This window comes from Bos taurus, chromosome 15, assembly GCF_002263795.3.
Source record: "Bos taurus isolate L1 Dominette 01449 registration number 42190680 breed Hereford chromosome 15, ARS-UCD2.0, whole genome shotgun sequence".
NCBI lineage: Eukaryota > Metazoa > Chordata > Mammalia > Artiodactyla > Bovidae > Bos > Bos taurus.
In genome coordinates this window covers 44,800,541-44,827,521 of record NC_037342.1, presented here as the reverse complement: position 1 = coordinate 44,827,521, position 26,981 = coordinate 44,800,541, and the positions used below count along the sequence as shown (strand labels likewise).

Genomic DNA, 26,981 nt, shown 5'->3' with positions numbered 1-26,981 from the left:
GTCACCTTAGTAGGCAATATCAGCATAATTATTTTAATAAGGAACTGTTTCCAGCTTCACACTCCAATGTACCTCTTCCTCAGTCATTTGGCTTTTGTGGACAGTGGGTGTACCACATCCGTCACACCGATGATGCTTATAGGATTCCTGAAACAAGGAGTGACCTTCACTGCTGCTGGCTGTGAAGCCCAACTGTGTTTTGTGGTCATGTTTGGGACAGCTGAGTGCTTCCTAATGGCTGCCATGGCCTATGACCGCTATGTGGCCATCCGCTTGCCCCTGCTCTACTCCACCCACATGTCCCCCAGAGTCTGTGTTCTCTTGGTCGGGGTATCCTACCTGCGTGGGTGTGTCAATGCTTGTACATTTGCTAGTTGCTTACTGACTCTGTCTTTCTGTGGGCCAACACAGGTAGACCACTTTTTCTGTGACTTCTCCCCTCTGTTGAAACTTTCCTGCTCAGATGTCTCCACTATTGAAATTATCCCTTCCATGTCCTCTGGACCTATCATTGTGGTCACAGTGTCTGTCATAGCTCTCTCTTACATCTGCATCCTCAACATCATCCTGAAGATGCGCTACACTGAAGGGAGACACAAGGCCTTCTCCACCTGCACCTCTCACCTCACTGCAGTCACTCTCTACTATGGAACAATTACTTTCATTTATGTGATGCCCAAATCCAGCTACTCAACTGAGCAGAACAGGGTAGTGTCTGTGTTCTACACAGGGGTGATCCTCAGATTGAACCCTCTCATTGACAGTCTGAGGAACAGAGATGTAAAGGAGGCCCTGAGAAAGGCAAATGTCAGAATATATTCTTAGGATTTGTTCTTAACATTTCTGATGACCTATAAACCTTTGTTTATCAATAGCACACTTAGAACCTATCAAATACTGATTTACTGTTTGCTTAAAATGAAATCATAATACTTCTTGTTCTCCCTTATATGCACTTATAAACCAGTTGGTAGATATCTTGGAATTAGTAATAATGATAGCAATTATTTTCACTATTACATATTAACTTGTAGATGCCTAGGACTTTAATTTACTTAGCAAACAGTAAGTTCTACTTATAATATGCCAGACCCTATTCTAGCACAATGGTATGTTAGCTGGCTTATTTCTCATAAAAATCCTATAATGATAGTTCTGTTATTTCCATTTGACAAATAAATTATCTGGCACACAGAGACATTAAATAGATTGCCCAGACTGATGCAGCTAGGAAGCTGTGCAATCAGTCTCTGAATCCAGAAAGCCTGAGTCTAAACCACAATGTTTCTTCAATTAATTCTCACAGCAATCTTATTATGCTGCTTACTAACAATTTACCTCAATTTTACAGATGAAACTGCTGAGTCTCAGGGATATTCAATAGTTTGTTTTGAGAGACATGGACTCAAGTCTCTGATTCACTTGGAATCAAGTCCTCTGATTCATGCATTTGATCTGCTGTAAACAACAATCAGTCCAAGGACTTCAGCACTGTTACTGATCTACAGGATTTGAATACGACAAGCAAGCCTAAAGCTATTCTTTTAAGTCAGTCTTCTGAACAAACTCTACTACCAAGTAAGTCTAAACTGTGAGGACTCTAAACACAAGGATGAGAATGGAAACCGGATTGATTTATACTATAGTGAATAAGATCTGGACACCACAATTACATGATTTGACTGGAAATCTAACCATATTTAGCTCAGATGGTAGAGAATCTGCCTGCAATGAAGGAGACCTGGGTTCAATCCCTGTTTTGGGAAGATTTCTTGGAGAATGGAATCCAATCCACTCCAGTATTCTTGCCTGGAGAATCTCATGGACAGAGGAGCCTGGCAGCCTACCATCCATGGACTTGTAAAGAGTCAGACATGACTGAGCGACTAACACTTTCTTCTAATCATATTTAAGCACATGTTACAAATAAATACTCCATTTGGAATAATGTAGTTTTCCTTAGCTGTAGAAATTTAAATCAGTATCTTTGAATTCTAGAGATTGCAATTAATATGCTAACATTCATGGTTCCATAAGCTAGATGTATAAAAAATTAATACCCATTAATTAAACTAGAAGTGTTGCCAAAGATTGTGGTAAATGTATTACTTACATAATAATCTACATCATCACCATGAGACTGGAAGGGTGAAGAGGGATTTTTCTGGAGTTCAGGAACTCCAAACTCAATGTAAATACTGAGACAACTTTTTAGAGCATCTGAAAGCAAGACTTAGATTATAAAAATCCTTGACTCAGTGTAATGGGGCAAAACAGGTGAGGATTGGGAGACACAGAAAGAAGCAAATGGGATATTATTTATAATACATTGTTATGTTAATGCTGCTAAGTATAGAGGTTTTTGAACTGTGGTGTTGGAGAAGACTCATCAGCTTCAGCAGAAGCTACAATACTTTGGCCACCTGATGCAAAGAATGGACTCATTAGAAAAGACCCTGATGCTGAGAAAGATTGAAGGCAGGAGGAGAAGGGGACAACAGAGGATGAGATGGTTGGATGGCATCACTGACTCAACGGACATGAGTTTGAGCAAGCTCCAGGAGTTGGTCACGGACAGGGAAGCCTGGTGTGCTGCAGTCCATGCGGTTGTAAAGAGTCAGACATGACTGAGAGACTGAAATGAACTGAAGTTAAAATGTAGAGTATGTATCATATTCTGGCAAATTTTAAGTGGAAACATACAAAGACTAAATGAAACAAGCATAAATTAAACATGTGAACTGATCAAATAATGGATAAAGAAAACTTTCTCTAATCACACTTTTGACACCAACTTAGTGGTCTTTTCCCCCCATACCAACCAACTGGAATACCGGTATGTTCTAATATCCAGACATCAAACTGATGCTTTATCCTTTCATTCAATTGTGACACTAACTGCCGGAGGTAGGGCCAGACTTCCAGGCTTAAAGCTCAGTTACACAACTCTGCCCTCCCTTCTGACACCAATTGCAAGTAATGGGTCCCCAAGGTACCCACACTTTTGTCCAACTTGGCTACAAAGTCAAGGATTGCCATAAGCCTCTTCCAGCTGTGAGAGTTTGCTAGAATGACAAGAAAATTCTCTGAAGCATCTGCTTATATTTACCAGTTTAAGATACAAGATACTATCAAGGATAAATTAACAGATGGAGAGACACACCGCACCAGGTCTGGAAGGGTCTCTAGGTCAGGAGTTTCTATTATCAGGAAGCTGGAGTGTATAATCTGAAGTGCATAACCCTTCTAGCCTGGGAATCTGTTGACCAAATTGGAAGCTCTCTGCCCCATAGTTTAGGAGTTTTATGGAGGCCATGTAAAAAGTCTCCAACCTCTCCAGCCTCACTGAAGAAACACATGTGAACATAAAGTTCCAAGTTTATAATAACGGTTTGATCTTTTTGGTGACCAGTCCTTATCCAGAAGCTATAGAAAATCCCACTAAGAGTCTTCTCATTCAAACAAAGACACTCCAATCACCTAGGGGGTTTCAATGAATTCAGGAGCCCTGTGTCAGGAACCAAGGTTAAAGAACAAGTATTTGAACAAAAGATGTTTCTAGCACCCCTGTCATAAGCAAATTACAAGAGTTAGAGCCCTGTGTTAGTAACGGGGGGCAGAGACCACAGATTTATTTCTATTATCTCACATTCCACCCCCTGCTATGTGACTATGGAAACCTCACTGCAAATGACCATAAAGAATGAAGTTTCTGGCATATTATTAAAATTCCATTGGGTCATTAATAACTATTCAGTTCATCATCATAACATATGAAAAGGTCCCCCAAGGTTAGGCTATTCAGATTTGCAGGCTTCCATTTGATCTTGTCAGGTTCTAAACACAGGAGTAACCTCAGCAATACATAGCTTCACTCTTTTGGGCATCTGTTTTGAGCTAGAAGTCAGAATTATCACTTGCTTTGAGTCTCTTTCAAGGCTTTAGTAGAATACTGAATGGCTGATAAATAGCAGTTGCAATTGTCCTATAAAAATCCCAAGTGCATACTGACTCACATGACTTCTGGAGCTTTAATTATGAACTCTCAAATCCTGAATACAAGACTAGCTTCCCTCTGGGCATTTTGGACCCATAATTCAGAGGTCAGTGTGTTCATAGGTCTTTTGTATTTTACCTGAGTTATCATGTAAGCATTGCTAATTGGGATTATGTGACAAACAATTTTGAGATCTGTTAATATTTATAGATATCTCTTGGCATATTTATTATAGCAATACTGGGGAAAAGTTAAGGAGGGAGCCTCAAACATTGACAATTTCCTGCCATTGTGACCTCCAACTACAAGAGGAACATTTAATCAAGGCATTTTGGTTATGTTACATGTAGATATGGGATAGTCAGGCTTGCCTGATAGCTCAGCTGGTAAAGAATCTGCCTGCAATGCAGGAGACCTTGGTTCGATTCCTGAGTCGGGGAGATCTCCTGGAGAAGGAATAGGCTACCCACTCCAGTATTCTTGTCTGGAGAATCCTCATGGACAGAGAAGACACGACTAAGCAACCAAGCACAGCAGAGCATATAGGATAGTCATTCATTCATTTATTTCAAAAACACTAGTTGAGCTCTTACTATACTCTAGAAACTGAGTAAGCACTGAAGATATTTTGATAAATTGAACAGAGATATAATGTGTAACAGAGTAGAGTTCTCATGTAGTTTAGATTTTAGTGGCAGAGACACTAGGGAATAAATAAACATTATAAATGTAGAACACATTAGTGGATGGAAGAGACAAATCAATTGGGTTGATATGACTTAGAAAAGGTAACTGTTGGTATGGGTGGTGAATTCTTAGTGAGTACGACAAGGAAGGCCACTTGGAGGAGGTGACAGTTAAGCAGAATGCTGAAAGATAAGAAAGACACATTGACATGGAGACTAGAGAGAAAGCTGCAGTGAAAAGATTCTGAGAAAACAGCACGTGCAAAGATTCTGAGAATTTCAAGAAATAAAGAGGCCATGGCAAACCAGGAAGAGAGAGATACACAGAAAGGATCGATCATGCGGTGCTCCATTAGCCATGGAAAAATATTTGAGTTTCACTGTAAAAGGAATGGAAAGCCACTAAATGTTTTTTAAATAGTTCCAATATGAATGTTTTTTAAAGATCATTCTTGTTAATCATAAGAGGGTGAAGGGGGAACAGAGGGCAGTGAAGTTACTAGTGAAGATCTGAGATGCTGCCGCATTGTGCTAGGGTGGTTGCAGTTTTGCTGGAGAGGAATTCACCTATTCAACATTTAGTTTAGGTAAAGATTCAAAAAGGGCTTGCTGATGAATTAGTGTGAGAGGTTAAAATGAAAAGGAGTTAAGAGGACCTCAGAAATTTTGGGGTTTAGACTATTTGGTGAACGTGAATTGTATATCATTCATTAGCTGAAGAAAAGTGATATGTAGGTTATATATGGCTGCAATTATATTGTGACTCAGGAATTTTAATTGGATCGGGCTCAGCACTCCACCTGCCCCACATGCATTAATAAGAGTCACTAGGTGAAATTCAGGTGGCATCTGGGCATGTCTCAAGAATCCAACATAACTTCACTCAGATGCTTGGCATCTTGGCCAGATGGCTTAAAAGCCTCTCATTCTCCATAGTCTTAAAATCTTTCTATGTGGTCTTACCAGCAGAGTAGCTGGATTTCTCACATGGTGTCTTAGGACTCTAGCAAGTCCTTAAGAGAATAAAAAGGAAGGTGCAGTGTTTTCTATGACCCAGCCTCAGGAGACCCACAACACTATTTATACTGTCTTCTACTTGTAAAACAAATCACTAAAGTCAGTTTAGATTCTAGAAATGGGGTGTGTGGGGTGATTCTAAAGGATGTAGGATTTCTTTATTAGGTGATGAAACTGTTCTAAAATTGACCATTGTGATCATTGCATATATCTGTGAATAGTCTATATAAACTATTGACTTGTATCCTTTAAATGGGTTAATTGTTGGTATGTGAGTTATGTCTCAAAATTGTTTAAAAAAAACTTAGATGTTTTTTAAAAAAACTCCAGTGTATCAAATTATAATTCATTCAATTAGACAAATCCACTCTCATAATTCTCTTCCAGATAATTCATCCTCTGCAGTTTTTTGAGGTGTTTATGAGAAAGTTCCCTTAAGATTTTAACAGTCTCATATTTTACAAAGACATGGTGTATGAGATATACCATCAAGATTCGTAGAATGACTTTTGTATAACTGAAAGTGGCAACGTTGTCTTAAATCTTTCTGAGATTTTGACATGGAAAATTATCACTCCAATCTGGATTTGACCTTTGATCTGGAACCATTTCTTTTCTTTTTTTTTTTTTTTGTGCTCTCTTTTTTTTTTTTCCCCTAATTTTATTTTATTTTTAAACTTAACATAATTGTATTAGTTTTGCCAAATATCAAAATGAATCTGCCACAGGTATACATGTGTTCCCCATCCTGAACCCTCCTCCCTCCTCCCTCCCCATACCATCCCTCTGGGTCGTCCCAGTGCACTAGCCCCAAGCATCCAGGATCGTGCATTAAACCTGGACTGGCAACTCGTTTCTTACATGATATTTTACATGTTTCAATGCCATTCTCCCAAATCTTCCCACCCTCTCCCTCTTCCACAGAGTCCATAAGACTGTTCTATACATCAGTGTCTCTTTTGCTGTCTCGTACACCGGGTTATTGTTACCATCTTTCTAAATTCCATATATATGCATTAGTATACTGTATTTATGTTTTTCCTTCTGGCTTACTTCACTCTGTATAATAGGCTCCAGTTTCATCCACCTCATTAGAACTGATTCAAATGTATTCTTTTTAATGGCTGAGTAATACTCCATTGTGTATATGTACCACTGCTTTCTTATCCATTCATCTGCTGATGGACATCTAGGTTGCTTCCATGTCCTGGCTATTATAAACAGTGCTGCGATGAACATTGGGGTACACGTGTCTCTTTCCCTTCTGGTTTCCTCAGTGTGTATGCCCAGCAGTGGGATTGCTGGATCATAAGGCAGTTCTATTTCCAGTTTTTTAAGGAATCTCCACACTGTTCTCCATAGTGGCTGTACTAGTTTGCATTCCCACCAACAGTGTAAGAGGGTTCCCTTTTCTCCACACCCTCTCCAGCATTTATTATTTGTAGACTTTTGGATCGCAGCCATTCTGACTGGTGTGAAATGGTACCTCATAGTGGTTTTGATTTGCATTTCTCTTATAATGAGTGATGTTGAGCATCTTTTCATGTGTTTGTTAGCCATCTGTATGTCTTCTTTGGAGAAATGTCTGTTTAGTTCTTTGGCCCATTTTTTGATTGGGTCGTTTATTTTTCTGGAGTTGAGCTGTAGGAGTTGCTTGTATATTTTTGAGATTAGTTGTTTGTCGGTTGTTTCATTTGCTATTATTTTCTCCCATTCTGAAGGCTGTCTTTTCACCTTGCTAATAGTTTCCTTTGATGTGCAGAGGCTTTTAAGGTTAATTAGGTCCCATTTGTTTATTTTTGATTTTATTTCCAATATTCTGGGAGGTGGGTCATAGAGGATCCTGCTGTGATGTATGTCAGAGAGTGTTTTGCCTATGTTCTCCTCTAGGAGTTTTATAGTTTCTGGTCTTACATTTAGATCTTTAATCCACTTTGAGTTTATTTTTGTGTATGGTGTTAGAAAGTGGTCTAGTTTCATTCTTTTACAAGTGGTTGACCAGATTTCCCAGCACCACTTGTTAAAGAGATTGTCTTTAATCCATTGTATATTCTTGCCTCCTTTGTCAAAGATAAGGTGTCCATATGTGCGTGGATTTATCTCTGGGCTTTCTATTTTATTCCATTGATCAATATTTCTGTCTTTGTGCCAGTACCATACTGTCTTGATAACTGTGGCTTTGTAGTAGAGCCTGAAGTCAGGTAGGTTGATTCCTCCAGTTCCATTCTTCTTTCTCAAGATCGCTTTGGCTATTCGAGGTTTTTTGTATTTCCATACAAATTGTGAAATTATTTGTTCTAGCTCTGTGAAGAATACTGTTGGTAGCTTGATAGGGATTGTGTTAAATCTATAGACTGCTTTGGGTAGTATACTCATTTTCACTATATTGATTCTTCCAATCCATGAACATGGTATATTTCTCCATCTATTAGTGTCCTCTTTGATTTCTTTCACCAATGTTTTATAGTTTTCTATATATAGGTCTTTAGTTTCTTTAGGTAGATATATTCCTAAGTATTTTATTCTTTCCATTGCAATGGTGAATGGAATTGTTTCCTTAATTTCTCTTTCTGTTTTCTCATTATTAGTGTATAGGAATGCAAGGGATTTCTGTGTGTTGATTTTATATCCTGCAACTTTACTATAGTCATTGATTATTTCTAGTAATTTCCTGGTGGAATCTTTAGGGTTTTCTATGTAGAGGATCATGTCATCTGCAAATAGTGAGAGTTTTACTTCTTCTTTTCCTATTTGGATTCCTTTTATTTCTTTTTCTGCTCTGATTGCTGTGGCCAAAACTTCCAAAACTATGTTGAATAGTAATGGTGAAAGTGGGCACCCTTGTCTTGTTCCTGACTTTAGAGGAAATGCTTTCAATTTTTCACCATTGAGGATAATGTTTGCTGTGGGTTTGTCATATATAGCTTTTATTATGTTGAGGTATATTCCTTCTATTCCTGCTTTCTGGAGAGTTTTTATCATAAATGGATGTTGAATTTTGTCAAAGGCTTTCTCTGCATCTATTGAGATAATCATATGGTTTTTATTTTTCAATTTGTTAATGTGGTGTATTACATTGATTGATTTGCAGATATTGAAGAATCCTTTCATCCCTGGGATAAAGCCCACTTGGTCATGGTGTATGATCTTTTTAATGTGTTGTTGGATTCTGATTGCTAGAATTTTGTTAAGGATTTTTGCATCTATGTTCATCAGTGATATTGGCCTGTAGTTTTCTTTTTTTGTGGGATCTTTGTCAGGTTTTGGTATTAGGGTGATGGTGGCCTCATAGAATGAGTTTGGAAGTTTACCTTCCTCTGCAATTTTCTGGAAGAGTTTGAGCAGGATAGGTGTTAGCTCTTCTCTAAATTTTTGGTAGAATTCAGCTGTGAAGCCGTCTGGACCGGGGCTTTTGTTTGCTGGAAGATTTTTGATTACAGTTTCAATTTCCGTGCTTGTGATGGGTCTGTTAAGATTTTCTATTTCTTCCTGGTCCAGTTTTGGAAAGTTGTACTTTTCTAAGAATTTGTCCATTTCTTCCACGTTGTCCATTTTATTGGCATATAATTGTTGATAGTAGTCTCTTATGATCCTTTGTATTTCTGTGTTGTCTGTTGTGATCTCTCCATTTTCGTTTCTAATTTTGTTGATTTGATTTTTCTCCCTTTGTTTCTTGATGAGTCTGGCTAATGGTTTGTCAATTTTATTTATCCTTTCAAAGAACCAGCTTTTGGTTTTGTTGATTTTTGCTATGGTCTCTTTTGTTTCTTTTGCATTTATTTCTGCTCTAATTTTTAAGATTTCTTTCCTTCTACTAACCCTGGGGTTCTTCATTTCTTCCTTTTCTAGTTGCTTTAGGTGTAGAGTTAGGTTATTTATTTGACCTTTTTTTTTGTTTCTTGTATTGCTGTGAACCTGTATTGCTATGAACTTTCCCCTTAGGACTGCTTTTACCGTGTCCCACAGGTTTTGGGTTGTTGTATTTTCATTTTCATTCGTTTCTATGCAAATTTTGATTTCTTTTTTGATTTCTTCTGTGATTTGTTGGTTATTCAGCAGCGTGTTGTTCAGCCTCCATATGTTGGAATTTTTAATAGTTTTTCTCCTGTAATTGAAATCTAATCTTACTGCATTGTGGTCAGAAAAAATGCTTGGAATGATTTCTATTTTTTTGAATTTACCAAGGCTAGCTTTATGGCCCAGGATGTGATCTATCCTGGAGAAGGTTCCATGTGCGCTTGAGAAAAAGGTGAAATTCATTGTTTTGGGATGAAATGTCCTATAGATATCAATTAGGTCTAACTGGTCTATTGTATCATTTAAAGTTTGTGTTTCCTTGTTAATTTTCTGTTTAGTTGATCTATCCATAGGTGTAAGTGGGGTATTAAAGTCTCCCACTATTATTGTGTTATTGTTAATTTCTCCTTTCATACTTGTTAGCATTTGTCTTACGTACTGTGGTGCTCCCGTGTTGGGTGCATATATATTTATAATTGTTATATCTTCTTCTTGGATTGATCCTTTGATCATTATGTAGTGACCTTCTTTGTCTCTTTTCACAGACTTTGTTTTGAAGTCTATTTTATCTGATATGAGTATTGCTACTCCTGCTTTCTTTTGGTCCCTATTTGCATGGAAAATCTTTTTCCAGCCCTTCACTTTCAGTCTGTATGTGTCCCCTGTTTTGAGGTGGGTCTCTTGTAGACAACATATGTAGGGGTCTTGTTTTTGTATCCATTCAGCCAGTCTTTGTCTTTTGGTTGGGGCATTCAACCCATTTACGTTTAAGGTAATTACTGATAAGTATGATCCCGTTGCCATTTACTTTATTGTTTTGGGTTCGAGTTTATACACCATTTTTGTGTTTCCTGTCTAGAGAATATCCTTTAGTATTTGTTGGAGAGCTGGTTTGGTGGTGCAGAATTCTCTCAGCTTTTGCTTGTCTGAAAAGCTTTTGATTTCTCCTTCATACTTGAATGAGATCCTTGCTGGGTACAATAATCTGGGCTGTAGGTTATTTTCTTTCATCATTTTAAGTATGTCTTGCCATTCCCTCCTGGCTTGAAGAGTTTCTATTGAAAGATCAGCTGTTATCCTTATGGGAATTCCCTTGTGTGTTATTTGTTGTTTTTCCCTTGCTGCTTTTAATATTTGTTCTTTGTGTTTGATCTTTGTTAATTTGATTAATATGTGTCTTGGGGTGTTTCTCCTTGGGTTTATCCTGTTTGGGACTCTCTGGGTTTCTTGGACTTGGGTGATTATTTCCTTCCCCATTTTAGGGAAGTTTTCCACTATTATCTCCTCAAGTATTTTCTCATGGTCTTTCTTTTTGTCTTCTTCTTCTGGAACCCCTATGATTCGAATGTTGTAGCGTTTAATATTGTCCTGGAGGTCTCTGAGATTGTCCTCATTTCTTTTAATTTGTTTTTCTTTTATCCTCTCTGATTCATTTATTTCTACCATTCTATCTTCTAATTCACTAATCCTATCTTCTGCCTCTGTTAATCTACTATTTGTTGCCTCCAGAGTGTTTTTAATTTCATTTATTGCATTATTCATTATATATTGACTCTTTTTTATTTCTTCTAGGTCCTTGTTAAACCTTTCTTGCATCTTCTCAATCCTTGTCTCCAGGCTATTTATCTGTGATTCCATTTTAGTTTCAAGATTTTGGATCAATTTCACTATCATTATTCAGAATTCTTTATCAGGTAGATTCCCTATCTCTTCCTCTTGTGTTTGGTTTGGTGGGCATTTATCCTGTTCCTTTATCTGCTGAGTATTCCTCTGTCTCTTCATCTTGTTTAAATTGCTGAGTTTGGGGTGTCCTTTCTGTATTCTGGCAGTTTGTGGAGTTCTCTTTATTGTGGCGTTTCCTCACTGTGTGTGGGTTTGTACAGGTGGCTTGTCAAGGTTTCCTGGTTAGGGAAGCTTGTGTCGGTGTTCTGGTGGGTGGAGCTGTATTTCTTCTCTCTCCTTTCGAAGAGTTGGGTTGCTTTTCTGGGTGCCTGATGTCCTCTGCCGGCATTCAGAAGTTGTTTTGTGGAATTTACTCGACGTTTAAATGCTCTTTTGATGAATTTGTGGAGGAGAAAGTGTTCTCCCCGTCCTACTCCTCCGCCATCTTGGCTCCTCCCCTGGAACCATTTCTTATCTTGAGAATCTTTTCTTTGGAAGGTATTAGGGATGAGAAGCAGCCTTAATTACAAACCATGCAAAATATGGCTTCCTTATTTTTTTAATTTTTTTTTCTCAAGAATCAATCAAACAAATCCTTTCCATAAGTTCATATATCTCTTCTTATACATTAGCTTAGACAGCTATCAGACATAGATAGTATTTTTAGCATTTTTCTTGGAAATCTTCCCAGCCAAACCCAAGAGCATATTACGTATGCTTTATATTTTCCATTTCATGGCTGGTGACAATACTGACAAACATTCCACCACTGCCTGGCTAGTGTCTTCTTTGCTTTAACTTTTAAAAATATTTCCTACTATCCTACATGCCCTCTCCACCTTATAAGAACATTCCAGATATTGCTAAAAGTCTCCCCAAGGTTGATTCTACTTCATCCCACTATCAAGTCTCAAAGCCAATGCCATATGAACTCAGCTTCTGTTACAGCAAAATCTCCCTATCAGGTGTCAAGTTGTGATAAGCTGTTCTACACTGCATAATAAACGACTCTAAACCTTAGTGTTTAAAGTAACACCTATTCCACTATATATTAGGATGTTATGGTTCAGGAATTAAGGCGAGTCTTGGCTGTGAGATTCCAGGGGTGAGTCTTCTGTGTCTCCCACCTTTACTGAGATTGCTCTGTCACGGTCAGCTGACAGCTGGCCTAGTCTGGAGAATCTAAGATGGTTTCATTCACATGCCTGGTGACAAAAGGGGGAGAGTAGGAGGTTTGGTTTAGTCACCTCTTTCTCTCTGTTTCTTTCTCATGTGGTTTTCATCAGTTCAGTTCAGTTCAGTCACTTAGTTGTGTCCAACTCTTCGTGACCCCATGAATCGCAGCACACCAGGCCTCCCTGTCCATCACCAACACCCGGAGTTCACTCAGACTCACATCCATCGAGTCGGTGATGCCATCCAGCCATCTCATCCTCTGTCGTCCCCTTCTCCTCCTGCCCCCAATCCCTCCCAGCATCAGGGTCTTTTCCAATGAGTCAACTCTTCGCATGAGGTGGCCAAAGTACTGGAGCTTCAGCTTCAGCATCATTCCTTCCAAAGAAATCCCAGGGCTGATCTCCTTCAGATCAGTGGTTTTCATGGAGGTAGTCAAATATCTTTCTGACCTCTCAAAGCTCCATGAAGAAATCTTCCAGGATACCCAGGCAAAGGCTTTAAAACTTCCAATCACCAAGATTCAATATTCTCAGTTTATTATTGCCACTATATTCTACATGTATAGCATACCATGAAGATCAGTCCAGATTCAAAGGAAATAAATTAGGCTGCATCTCTATGGGAAGAATGGCAAAGAAGTTGTATGTTTTTATTTAATCTGCCACAAGATGGGAAGATAAATTTTTGTGGTTGATGTGGAAATACGAATATTTCCATTTTGGGCTCCTTACCATTAAGATGGCTATTATTGCCAAATACAGATATCTGTTAGCTCACAGAAGAAATTAAGGTTAGAGATATTAATATAAGAAAAAGTGAAAGTGAAGTCACTCAGTCATCTCCGACTGTAGCCTACCAGGCTTCTCAGCCCATGGGATTTTCCAGGCAAGAGTACTGGAGTGGGTTGCCATTCCCTTCTCCAGGGGATCTTCCCAACCCAGGGATTGAACCCGGGTCTCCTGCATTGTAGGCAGACGCTTTACCCACTGAGCCACCAGGGAAGCAGGATTACATGGGCTTGGACATCCTCCCTAGGGAGTGAGCTGTTTGAGTCATATACTGAGCCCCCCAGGCCCAGGTTCTGACACTGGGAAGACAAGTTTCCTTAGCTGGTTGGACAACTAAGGGACTTGCAGGAAGGCTGTACAAAACCTAAAATCAGTTCATGGAGAACATACACACTGTTGCCTACTCCTGGGAACAAGGCAGAAGAAGCAGACTGAAACTGCCTGGGACTGTGAGTGGTTTCCAGCAAGCACCCTGGCATATGGTTGATGCCAAATGTTTGCCCCATCACCCCTAGGCTCCAGCACAGTTCCACACTAGGGTGAAGGTTGTGGTTGCTGATAAGACTGTGCAGTCTGAGAGGATGGAGCTGGCTTGGATCTATGCAGCATCTGAACAAGACTACAGCAGCCATAACTACCTTGGGAGCTGACCCTGCCCCTAGTAGGGTAGTGACAGCCACTGAGGATAGGAGACATCACTCCTCATGTATGGCTCTAACTCTAGCCCCTGCATCTCTAGCCCTACATCCCACGACAGTGGTAGCTGCCAGCACCTTCTGAGGGAAGATATGACATGTGCCCACTTCAGATTCAGCTCTTGCACCAAAGCTACTGGTTACACGCAGACTACATAAGGACACTCCCACACAAGGACACCTCTTCAAGATCAGGAATAGGTAACTGTTGCACCTAATTTCGTAGAGATAGAGAAAGTTAAGCAAGATGAGAAGACAGAGAAATTTGTACCAAAGAACAAGGAAAAAAGAAAAAAAAGACGGTAAAGTGTCTGCCTACAGTGCAGGAGACCTGGGTTCGATCCCTGGGTCAGGAAGATCCTCTGGAGAAGGAAATGGCAACCCACTCCAGTACTCTTGCCTGGAAAATCCCACGGAGGGGGAGCCTGGTGGGCTACAGTCCATGGAGTCGCAAAGAGTCGGACACAACTGAGCGACTTCACTTTCACTTTTCACTTTCAATGAAACAGATAAATAATTTATCAGAAAAAGGGTTCAAAGAATAATATATATATATATATGTATGTGTGTATACACACATACATACACACACATTTACATATACACAATGAAAAATTACCCAGTCAGAACAAGAGATGGAATTCTTCCATTTGCAGCAACATGGTGGACTGAGAGGGTATTATGTTTATTGAAATAAGGCAGAGAAAAACAAATACTGTATGCTGTCACTTATGCATGGAATCTAAAAAATAAAATAGGCTGCTTTCATCTTTTGAGATGGACTACATTCTGCCTATGTGGTATGTATCTCTCTCAATAAACCTGCTTTCACTTAAAAAAGAAATATAATAGGAATTCCCAGGTGATTCAGTGGTTAGAAATCCCCTTGCCATTACAGAGGACATGGGTTCCCTGGTCCAGGAAGATACTACACACCTTAGGGCAACTAAACCCATATGCCACAAGCACGGAGCCCATGCTCTAGAGTCCACGAGCTGCAGCTACTGTGCTTTGCACCACGACTACTGAAGCCCACACACCCTAGAACCCAGGCTCCACAATGGGAAGCCTGCGCACCACAACTAGAGAGCATGCATGCAGCGACAAACACCTAGCACAGCCAAAAATAAGCAAAATTTTAAATAAAATTTACTTTTATATAAATAAAAATTTAAAATAATAATAAGTTAAAAAATTCACAAGTGAATATAACAAAGCAGAAACAAACTCATAGACAATAAAATAATGGTTATCAGTGGGAGTTTGGAAGGGTGGAGGGGCAACATAGCAGTAGGGGGTTAGAGGCACAAACTACTATGTATAAAATAAATAAGTGAGACCTCTCTGGTGTTTAGTGCTTAAGAATCTTCCTGCCAATGCTGAGGACATGTGTTCAATCCCTGGACCAGGAAGATCCCACATGCCCTGGAGAACCTAGGTCCTTGACCGCAACTACTGAAGCCTGCATGCCCTGAAGCCCAAGCTCTGCAACAAGAGAAGCCACCATAATGAAGAGTGGCCCCTGCTCACCACAACTAGAGAAAGCCCATGCACAGCATCAAAAACCGAACAGAGCAAAAACAAATACAGAAATTATATTTTTAAAATAAATAAATAAGCTATAAGGATATATTTTACATCATGGAAAATACAGTCAAGATTTTATAACTTCAAATGAAATATAATCTATGAAAATATTGAATCACTATGCTGTTCTTAAATTAATACATTATAAATCAACCATACTTTAATAAAAAATAATAAAGTTAAAAGTAAAATCTTTAAAGGAAAAAAAATAAGACATCCAAATGCCCAACAGTAACATGAAACAGGCTCTTTGCTAATTACGAAGGTGATGCGAATCAAAACCACAATGAGATATTATCTCACACCTCTTAGAATGGCTATCAACAAGATAAGAAATAGCAGGTATTGGCAAGAATATGCAGATAAGGAAATCTTTGTACACTGCTAGTTGAAGTGCACATTGGTATGAAGAAAATTAGAACTATGTGTGATTCAGCAATTCCACTTTGGGGTATATATGAAAAAGGAAATGAAAAGAGGAGTTTGAAGAGACATCGGCACTCCTACGTTTATTGCAGCATTACTGCACAATAGCCAATATATGAAAACAAACTGGCCATCAACAGAGAAGTAGAGCTGAGAAGAACTTCAAATTGAAGGGATGTGCAAAATAAATTGAAAGACTTAATGCTACCCACATATTAGAATAGCTTTTTTTTTTTTTTTTTTAAACTGACAATAGCAGTCCTGGAAAGGACCCAGAGCAAATAGAACTTAAATACAAACCTGGTAGGAATGCAAATGGTACAGCCATTTTGAAAAAACAAGTTTTGCAGTATCTTATAAACATATACTAACCATAACACACAGCAATTACAATCCTAAATTTTGTCAAAGAGAAATGAAAACACACAACTACACAATGACCTACATAGAGATATTTAGAGAAGCTTTATTCCTAATTGCCAAAACCTAGACAATTCTAGAAAATGTGCATCACTGACTAAACAGGTAAAGGTGCTGCTTTCATGCAATGACTATGTTTGAGAGAATAATAACACAGTCCAGACTATAACCTGTCCTTCACAATAGCCAGCACATCATTCAAAGTTGCTGACAAATTACAGATAAGAGAGGGGATATATTGTCTATACTCAAGATACGGATGAAAACAAACCTCAAGGAAAGACTGAAATCAGAAATGTAAGCTTCCATCTCAGGAAGCTTGAAGAGAAACAGCAAATAAATAACAAAAAAAATATGGAATTCCCTGGCAGACCCATGGTTAAGACCCAGGTTTCCAGTGCTGGGGTCATGGGTTCAATCCCTAGTGGGGGAAGTAAGATCCACAAGCCACACAACATGGCCAAAAAAAAAAAGAGTAATGAATAAACATAAATCAAAGAAATAGAAAACATTCCCCATAGAGAAAATATATTTATAATTTAATTCATTGAAAAGATTAATAAAATTGAAAAATCCATAGGAGTATTAATTAAGGAAAAGGTAAAATATTAATTATCTAAATAATACATGCAAAGAGGGGCATAGAAACACATTCTGCCCACACATTAACATGGTTAAAAACAGATAGAACTGCCTTATGATCCAGCAATCCCACTGCTGGGCATACACACTGAGAAAACCAGAAGGGAAAGAGACACGTGTACCCCAATGTTCATCGCAGCACTGTTTATAATAGCCAAGACATGGAAGCAACCTAGATGTCCATCAGCAGATGAATGGATAAGAAAGCTGTGGTACATATACACAATGGAGTATTACTCAGCCATTAAAAAGAATACATTTGAATCAGTTCTAATGAGGTGGATGAAACTGGAGCCTATTATACAGAGTGAAGTAAGCCAGAAGGAAAAACATAAATACAGTATACTAACGCATATATATGGAATTTAGAAAGATGGTAACAATAACCCGGTGTACGAGACAGCAAAAGAGACACTGATGTATAGAACAGTCTTATGGACTCTGTGGGAGAGGGAGAGGGTGGGAAGATTTGGGAGAATGGCAATGAAACATGTAAAATATCATGTAGGAAACGAGTTGCCAGTCCAGATTCGATGCATGATGCTGGATGCTTGGGGCTGGTGCACTGGGACGGCCCAGAGGGATGGTATGGGGAGGGAGGAGGGAGGAGGGTTCGGGATGGGGAACACATGTATACCTGTGGCGGATTCATTTTGATATTTGGCAAAACTAATACAATTATGTAAAGTTTAAAAATAAAATAAAATTAGAGGAAAAAAAAAAAATAAAGATAAAGGAGCCAAAAAAAAAAAAAAAACAGATATTATGAAAAACTTATATCAATAAATTTAGTAATTTAATTGGAGGGCATCACCAACTCAAAGGGCATGAGTTTGAGCAGGCTCCAGGAGTTGGTGATGGACAGGGAAGCCTGGCATGCTGTAGTCCATGGGGTCTCAAACAGTTGGACATGACTGAGCAACTGAAATGAACTGAAATTTAGTAAATAATGAGAATTAAATATTTTCTAGAGAAACACAGTTTGTGGGACTGAAAAAGAAAAACATCCCTGTCATTCTTCAGGCTTGGAGGATGGACATAGAATAATCTAACAACAAAATTAGTAGAAAACATTGTTTCTTCAACTCTTATGCAGCAATTTTAACAATGTCATAATGATCTAATTTTTCAGTAATTACTGTTTTCTTATCAACAATATACCTAAACCTGAAATGTTCTTCCAAACTAATACAAGAGACAATCAAATGTTAGTTCAGTTCAGTTCAGTCACTCAGTCATGTCCGACTCTTTGCGACCCCATGAACCACAGCATGCCAGGCCTCCCTGTCCATCACCAACTCCCGGAGTCCACCCAAACCCATGTCCATCGAGTCGATGATGCCATCCAACCATCTCATCCTTTGTCATCCCCTTCCCTTCCTGCCCTCAATCTTTCCCAGCATCAGGGTCTTTTCCAATGAGCCAACTCTTCGCATGAGGTGGCCAAAGTATTGGAGTTTCAGCTTCAACATCAGTCCTTCCAATGAATACCCAGGACTGATCTCCTTTAGGATGGACTGGTTGGATCTCCTTGCAGTCCAAGGGACTCTCAAGAGTCTTCTCCAACACCACAGTTCAAAAGCATCAATTCTTCGGCACTCAGCTTTCTTTATAGTCCAACTCTCACATCCATACATGACCACTGGAAAAACCATAGCCTTGTTAAATTGTCATCATTTCATGAGAACTTTCAACCTCAGATTAGTCCCTCTTAATCTCACCACCATGTCAGCAACCTGTCCAGAACTGAAGCCCACAACACCTAATCCCTCCTTGGTATCCTTCAATAAGAATCCAAACCTTTCAAAAGTCATGTGCCCTCTCTCCATTGTCAGGATACATGTGATAATTATTTGGAGAGCTCTCCCTTGCTGTGCTAACCCAATAAACTTGATTTTGTTGCACTATAGGTTTATTTCTCATGGCCTTTGGCTGGTTAAGCTTTAACATGGTCATTACACATGTTTACACTTAAGTTGTGGAACAAAAAAGACAATTAGTGAAATTTATGATATGAATATGATAGGTTTCATAAAGAGACTATGGATAAAAGTTATTGGAATCAAGAAATTAGAAGAAATTTGAGATCAAGTTGTCAGTTGAGATATTCAAATGATTAGAAGTTGCCATTGCTCATGACAAAGAGATGGAGAGGAAAATGGTCACACAGGTGCTAAATTCTCAGGGGATGAGCAGCAGGGAGATCAATTAGGGTTAGGTACGAGAGATGCCAGAGTTGGAATGTCTTGAATCTCAAAGAAGGAAGTATCTGGGACTAAGGATAAAATAGAGTAAGTGGCAAAATGTAACACATCCAGAAGCTTTGTTCCATTTGTCACATATTTGAGACACAACAATAACTTTAGGTAACTTTTCTAGATAATTATGTATTAACCCTTTGAAATATCATGAATAGACTATAAAATGTGAATAATCAACCCCATTTTACAGATCATAAAATTGAGTCTCAAAGAAGTTAAAAACTTTCACTCAATTCATCCACCTCAAACTGACCCCAGGTCTCCTGGGTACAAAAGCCACATCTAGTGTTTCTCAAACTATTTAAATAAAGGATCACTTCTCCCGGGGTGTCCATGGGTCAATACTTGTTAGGAAAATAGTAAAATGAGAATTACTAACAAAATAAGAAAAACTAAAATACAACAGAATAAACCCATTTAAAAAAGTTATTGGCGTCAATACACTTAAAGTTACTTTCTCAAATTGCTATAAAGAGTACAAATGGTTCCCCAAAACCCCTGTTCTTATTTGGACAGGGACTGACAAGAAATAGTTTGCCAGCCAGCACCTGCCCAGGGACTATTAGTACAGTTTGAGTAACAGTGGACTCCGCTTTCTTCTGCTTACTTTCTGCTAACTGACTCATATTACTCCAGGGCTTTCCCCACTACCTGATGTTCTCAATTAAAGAAAATGTTTTTTTCTACAGAGAGGAAATTGGAGCCCTGGTGACACTGACTCTGGTCTCCATCGCCCATCAAATTTCTATTTCAACAGTTTTTCCTCCTGGTCTCTGGACAAAGCTTCCATCAGGATCCTCAGAAATATACCTTTTGTTGGGAACTGGACCTTCCATTTATGCCACCTTAATGAGACACCTGGCTCCATGAGTCACTTCTGGAGAGCAGTCCGAGGAATTTACCTCAAAGGGGCAAGCAGCAACAGCCCTGGGGAATTCCATTAGAGCCTTTCTTTTCCTCCCAATACACAAAAAAGACCCTATCACAGAATGTATGTAACTATGTTCTTAAATGGAGGACAGCATTTCTTGTTAATATTGTCAGGTAGTCAGTGCACAACTGCTTTAAGAGTGAGTGGAAAATGTCTGCTTTCTAAAATTCTCTTTGAAATTCAGCAACAGCAAATCTGGCTCTAAAAGGTGAGTGCAGTAATCATGGATTTTATTTAAATAATTTAATTTTTTTGTTTGCTCAATGAGAAATTAAAAATAAAAGAAACTCAACAACTTTGTTTTGTGACCCCTGAGGAAACTGTGGCCTTAGCAAGGTTTACACTACAGGGACTAGAGACACAGACATGGAGAATAGATGTGTGGACATAGAGGAGGGAAATTGAGGGTGGGGTTAATTGAGAGAGTAGCATTGGAACATATACACTACCATATGTAAAACAGATAGCTAGTGAGAAGTTGCTGTATAATACAGGTAGCTCAGATTGGTGCTCTATGATAACCAAGAGGAGTGAGATGGGGTAGGAAGTGGGAGGAAGGTTCAAGAGGGAGGGGTCGTATGTATATGTATGGCTGGTTCATAAGGTTGTATGCAAGAAACCAACATAACATTGTAAAGCAATGATCCTCTAATTTAAAAAAAAAACAACTATTTTTAAGGGGAAAAAGATATGCACTGCAGAAAGGTCATTCCAGGCATGCAAAATAGACTTCCCAGGAGATCCCAGAGAAGTGTGGATGGTCTGTGGCAGCCAAGCTGCTGCTAAACTTGTGTAACTGCAGCTATGAAAAGGAATTTGGCAAAACTAATGCAATATTGTAAAGTTTAAAAATAAAATTAAATTAAAAAAAAAGAAAAGGAAACCAGGAAGAAACCACCCGATATTCAGGTTGCATGAGGCTCTTCGCCCTATGACCCCTAATCATCAACAAATATGACACAATCATTGAAGGAAAGGATTGGGGAGACTCAGAATCTGAAGCATGAATGGGATGACATAGAGCTCTAGAAGATCCCTAGGTAGTCAGTGGAGAGGAAGGGAAGGGCAAGAATCAGTTCTCATATTATGCATATGATTATTAATGACATGGTCCAGAACTAAAAACCATCAGATCCTATACTTCCTGACTTCTTTTGGATTTGTGGAAAATCTCCTGATGTGTTCAAAGAAAATTTATATTATACTTCTCATAAAAATTTTAACTAACTGAAAATCTATCCACTATTTATTTTTACTTAATGAAAAACACAGCTCTTATGTATGACAAAACACCTTTAAATACTTTGCAGCTGTCATTTCTTTCAATCTCACAACAAAGATATTATATGGGGACAGTTACTACCATTTTACAAAAAAAAAAAAAATACTGAGAATCAGAGAGATTCAAGTGTCATGTACAAGTGAAAATAATTGGCCACTGGGAGGATTTGAACTTTCCATCTCCAGTCTCCGTGACTTCTGTCAGCACAGACTGAAGCCCACTGTGTGCGCAGTGAATGCAGGATCGGCCCCACTTATCTCCGCTTGAGTCAGAAGGCAAAGAGCACACATGCTGCTCGGTGCTTGGCTCAGTCCTCAACTGAGAGTATGTTCAGAAGCTGAGAGCAAAACAGGGAGGGCTCTGGAAAGTATGCCACAGGTGGAATGGGCAACAGATCTATGAATGTTAATTTTGGTAAAGGGAAGACAGTGGAGGTGTGCTGGCTGTATTCAAGTATCATTGCTTTGGCACTGAAAGGAGATGGTTTGTGTCATTAAACTCTGAAAGGAGGTGGTTTGTGCCATTAGACTCATAGACAGCAATTGAGAAACCAAAAACAGATTTTTTTTTTTTACATAGAATTCATAAAATTAACACGCCTGGTAGTAACCTTGCCTGTCACTAGAGTAATTTAAGTGCACTTAAGGAATAATGAGCTGTAGATTCTCAGCTGTTGGTTCATAATATCTCATGATTCATTCTGTTGAAGCTCCACCACTGGAAACACTAAATGCTCTATTCTAAAGTGAGGAATTTTTAATAAATTAAGAATTGTGCAATGGCACCCCACTCCAGTACTCTTGCCTGGAAAATCCCATGGATGGAGGAGCCTGGTAGGCTGCAGTCCATGGGGTCACTAGAGTCAGACATGACTGAGCGACTTCACTTGCACTTTTCCCTTTCATGCATTGGAGAAGGAAACGGTAACCCACTCCAGTGTTCTTGCCTGGAGAACCCCAGGGACGGGGCAGCCTGGTGGGCTGCTGTCTATGGGGTCACACAGAGTTGGACACAACTGAAGTGACTTAGCAGCAGCAAGAATTGTGAAGATATTTGGTACTTATATTTATCATTTATGGCAAATGTTTCAAACCTTAATTGAAATAATGCTGTTAGAAAACTGTCTTTCTATGAAAATTAGAAACTATAACACTGAATCACAGGGTTGGGTTAACATGACTCTTAAAAGCACAAAAGTAGATGTCGTGGGAGTTTGTAATTTCCTAGGTTCTGTCTCATCACAACAAAAATCTGAAGCAAGGGACCAGCTCTTGGATGGACCAGTATTACAGCTCCGTGTTACAGCTCAGTTTTATTTAGAAAATAAAGGAAAATACATCCTCGAGGTGTGAGAGCATGCCAACCCAAAAGACGTGAAGAGAAAAAGAGAGAGAGAGCGTGACAGCGAAAGAGAGCACGTGCAAGTGAGCGAGCAGTTCAGAGAGACCCCGGCCTTTTGGCTCCTCTTTTTATGTGTTTTTCCTCCTCCCCCTGGGCCTTCCCTATGTAAATTGGGCTAGCCAGGAGTGCTGTTTGTTCTACGTGAGGTCTTCACTTTGGTCCTCGGACCTTCCTTTGTTCTATTTTCATGAGTGTTTCCCTTCCTTGTCTTTTAGCCACCACCATTCTGGACTCCTTTTCCTATTCTAACTACCTAACATTAGCAAAGAAGTATATAGGGAGATACATTTCAAAAAGTAACTAAGGATAGAATATAAAGCTCCATAAATATTGTACAAAGGAATTGGGAAGTATATTCCACCTGGCATATGCATTATACAAGTCATGTATAAATTCTAGTAACAGGTTTTCTCCAGCACATATTAGTCCCAAACACTAGTTATTTGTGATACAGGAATAAACACCATTTCGAGGAGACTATGTATTAATTGGGAGGAATAAAATGTAAGCAAGCAAAAAACAAAACAAAATCCCATAATTTAGTACAAAGAAACACAATCTAAACATCTTCAAAGCATGAGGTCAACAAAAAGGAAATTTATCTGATTATACCTTAGATGTCAGAGTAGATTTTGTAGAGAATGAACTTGAAGGAGGAGTAGAAGACACCCAAGGTAATGATAATGGAAAGTTGGGGGCCATCCAAGTTGGAGAACAAGGATTAAAGGCCAAATAAGACAGATGAACGGAGGAGACTGAATAGTTCAAAAAGGTTGGATTAGTGCAAGTGCTGGATGGAAACATCCTGAGCGAGAAGCAGAGAGTCATATGCAGGTGATACATCAGAAAGCGTACACTGTGCTGTGCTAAGAAGAGTAGGTTCATCTTGGAGGCCAAAGAAATCATGAAAGACTTGAAAGGATCACTTTGGCATCACCATTTTACTTCAGCAAGAGATTACTTTGGCAGATGTACCGTGAATTATAATGGCAGAAGAATGAAGACAAGGAGGCAAACAGATGAATAAAATAAAAGAGAAAAATGAACAGGGCCTCACCTACAGTAGGAAAACTAGCAGTGGAAATATAGGAATGGATAAATAAAATGAAGAGCTAAATTGTAGATAGTATCAATAGGATTTTATTAGATGTGGTACAATGAGAGGAAGAAGGCTAGGATCACTTTGAGAGGATAATAGGCTGGAAGGCCAGGGGTCTCCAAATGGAGGACATAGGCTGCAAGTTTCAGACATTTTTTCTGTCTCTCTTACGTGGCAGGAGGAAACATATTAGTGCTATATTTTTTCCCCATCTCTATACAAATTTAAAAAGAGGTTTATCTTAAAATTCTGTGTTGCCATAATGATACCTGGTTCCAAGTGAATTTTTCTCAAACCTTGAGTTAACCAATGCATCTTTCTCATGGAAATGTTTGTCTTAAGCTATGTTAATGTACTATGCATTTACCCGAGACTCTGTCTTCAAGTCGGTTCTGCCTAAAGGCTCAGAACAGACTTGGCAAACCAATATGTTATACATTGTTCTCCCAATCTATGTTAATGAAACTATATATTTGTATGGAAATCTACCTTTCTTCAAGATTCCTGTCAATCATTTTATGGCCCTGGATGACCCACCACAGCATGTTGTGGGTGAGGGGCCTGGTGCCAGTCTCTGAGTTTTGAGACATTTCCATTCTCTAATTAGCAGACCGCTAGTAGCTATATAACATCTGGCTAAAGAATAGCAGGGGGACATTCTTTATGACCCTTTCTGACGTCTGTGTCAGAAGCTTTCTCTATCTCTTTTATACTTTAATAAAACTTTATTACGCAAAAACTGAATGATCAAACCTTGTCTCTGGTCCCAAATTGACTTCTTCTCCTCTGGAGCACAAGAATCCCAGCATCTTTCATGGTTCAGCAACAACCTTTCAACTTCCATGTTTCAGACATGAGCAATTGTGTGGATTGTGGATTCCACAAACACAGGACAGGAGGAATGGTCTAATGAAAGGATGAGTTTGGTCTGGGGGAGGCTGAGTTTGAGGTATTTGTGGGATTTCTAACTGAAGACTTCCAAGATGACTGAAACTATAGACCTGGATCTTGGGAGACAGATCTTTCTACAAATAAAGTTTGGAAAGGGGTTTTAGAATAAATATTAGATAAATAAAAGAATATAACTGAATTCCCAGAGAGTGAGGTTGAATCATTCTTCTTTTGTGTAAAGGGACAAAGCAATCCTATACAGCACCATATTTACAGCTAGGCAGAGGGAGAAATTATTATGAATAAGTGTAATGAATAACCAAAGAAAACCAAGAATGTGTAGAATGAAAACATTTTTTTTAATCAATTTTAAAATTTCCCTCAACAGGAACAATTCCCAGAGGACATGAAGTTTGGAAACCACACCAGTGTGACAGAATTCATCCTTTTGGGGTTAACAGAGGATCCTACACTTTGTGGCATCTTTTTTGTGGTATTTCTAGGAATCTATGCTGTCACCTTAGTAGGCAATATCAGCATAATTATTCTAATAAGAATTTGTTCCCAGCTTCACACCCCCATGTACCTTTTTCTAAGTCATTTGGCTTTTGTGGACAGTGGGTGTACCACATCCGTCACACCGATGATGCTTATAGGATTCCTGAGGCAAGGAGTGACCATCACTGCTTCTGGCTGTGAAGCTCAGCTGTGTTTTGTGGTCATGTTTGGGTCAGCTGAGTGCTTCCTGCTGGCTGCCATGGCCTATGACCGCTATGTGGCCATCTGCTTGCCCCTTTTCTACTCCACCCACATGTCCCCCAGAGTCTGTGCTCTCTTGATTGGGGTATCTTACCTAGGTGGATGTGTCAATGCTTGGACATTTACTAGTTGTCTATTGACTCTGTCTTTCTGTGGACCAAATCACATAAATGACTTTTTCTGTGATTTCTCCCCTCTGTTGAAACTTTCCTGCTCAGATGTCTCCATCATTGAAATTATCCCTTCCATCTCATCTGGATCTATCCTTGCATTCACAGTGTCCATCATAGCTCTCTCTTACATCTGCATCCTCAACACCATCCTGAAGATGCGCTCCACTGAAGGGAGACACAAGGCCTTCTCCACCTGCACCTCTCACCTCACTGCAGTCACTCTCTACTATGGAACGATTACCTTTATTTATGTGATGCCCAAATCCACCTACTCAACTGACCAGAACAAAGTGCTGTCTGTATTCTACACAGTGGTGATCCCCATGTTGAACCCCCTCATCTACAGTCTGAGGAACAGAGATGTAAAGGAGGCCCTGAGAAAGGTAAGTGTCAGAATATATTCTTAGGATTTCTTCTTAACATTTCTGATGACCTATAAATTTTTGTTTACCAGTATCACACTTAGGACCTACTAAATACTGCTTTACTGGGTGCTTAAATTGAAATCAAAATATTTCTTATTCTCATTTGTATATACTTATAAACCAGCTGGTAGGCATCTTGGAATTAGTAATAATGATAGCAATTATTTTCACTATTACGTATTAACATCTTTAGATGCCTAGGACTTTATTTAGCAAACAATAATCTCTACTTATAATATGCCAGGCCCTGTTCTAGCACAATGATATATTAGCTGGCTTATTTTGCATAAAAACCATATAGTCGTAGTTCTATTATTTCTATTTGACAAATAAATTATCTGGTACACAGAGAGGTTAAGTAGATGCCCAGAATGATGCAGCTGGAAAGTTGTGCAATCAGTTTCTGAATCCAGAAAATCTGAGTTCAAACCACTATGTTTCTTTATTTAATTTTTACAGAAATCTCATGATGCTGATTATTAACAATTTACCTCAATTTTACAGATGAAACTGCTGAGTCACAGAGATATTCAATAACTTGTCTTGGGAGATATGGACTCAAGTCTCTAATTCACTTGGAATCAAGTCCTCTGATTCTATGCCTTTCTTCAGCATTGTTACTTATCTAGAGGATTTGACTAGGACA

General features: G+C 38.9%; 1 protein-coding gene, 1 non-coding gene and 1 pseudogene across 2 annotated transcripts; 2 read left to right on the top strand and 1 right to left on the bottom strand.

Annotated features, from left to right (window-relative positions):
- On the top strand, window positions 1-825 carry OR5P1FP (olfactory receptor family 5 subfamily P member 1F, pseudogene; annotated as a pseudogene).
- On the bottom strand, window positions 13,485-13,556 carry TRNAC-ACA (transfer RNA cysteine (anticodon ACA)). The gene has a single exon. It is a non-coding gene; the product is annotated as a tRNA-Cys (tRNA).
- An 11,828-nt stretch (window positions 13,557-25,384) lies between these two features.
- OR5P1D (olfactory receptor family 5 subfamily P member 1D) lies at window positions 25,385-26,317 on the top strand. The gene has a single exon (NM_001390157.1). The coding sequence runs from the start codon at window positions 25,385-25,387 to the stop codon at window positions 26,315-26,317; it is 933 nt and encodes a 310-aa protein (NP_001377086.1).
- The last annotated feature ends 664 nt before the right edge of the window (window positions 26,318-26,981 follow it).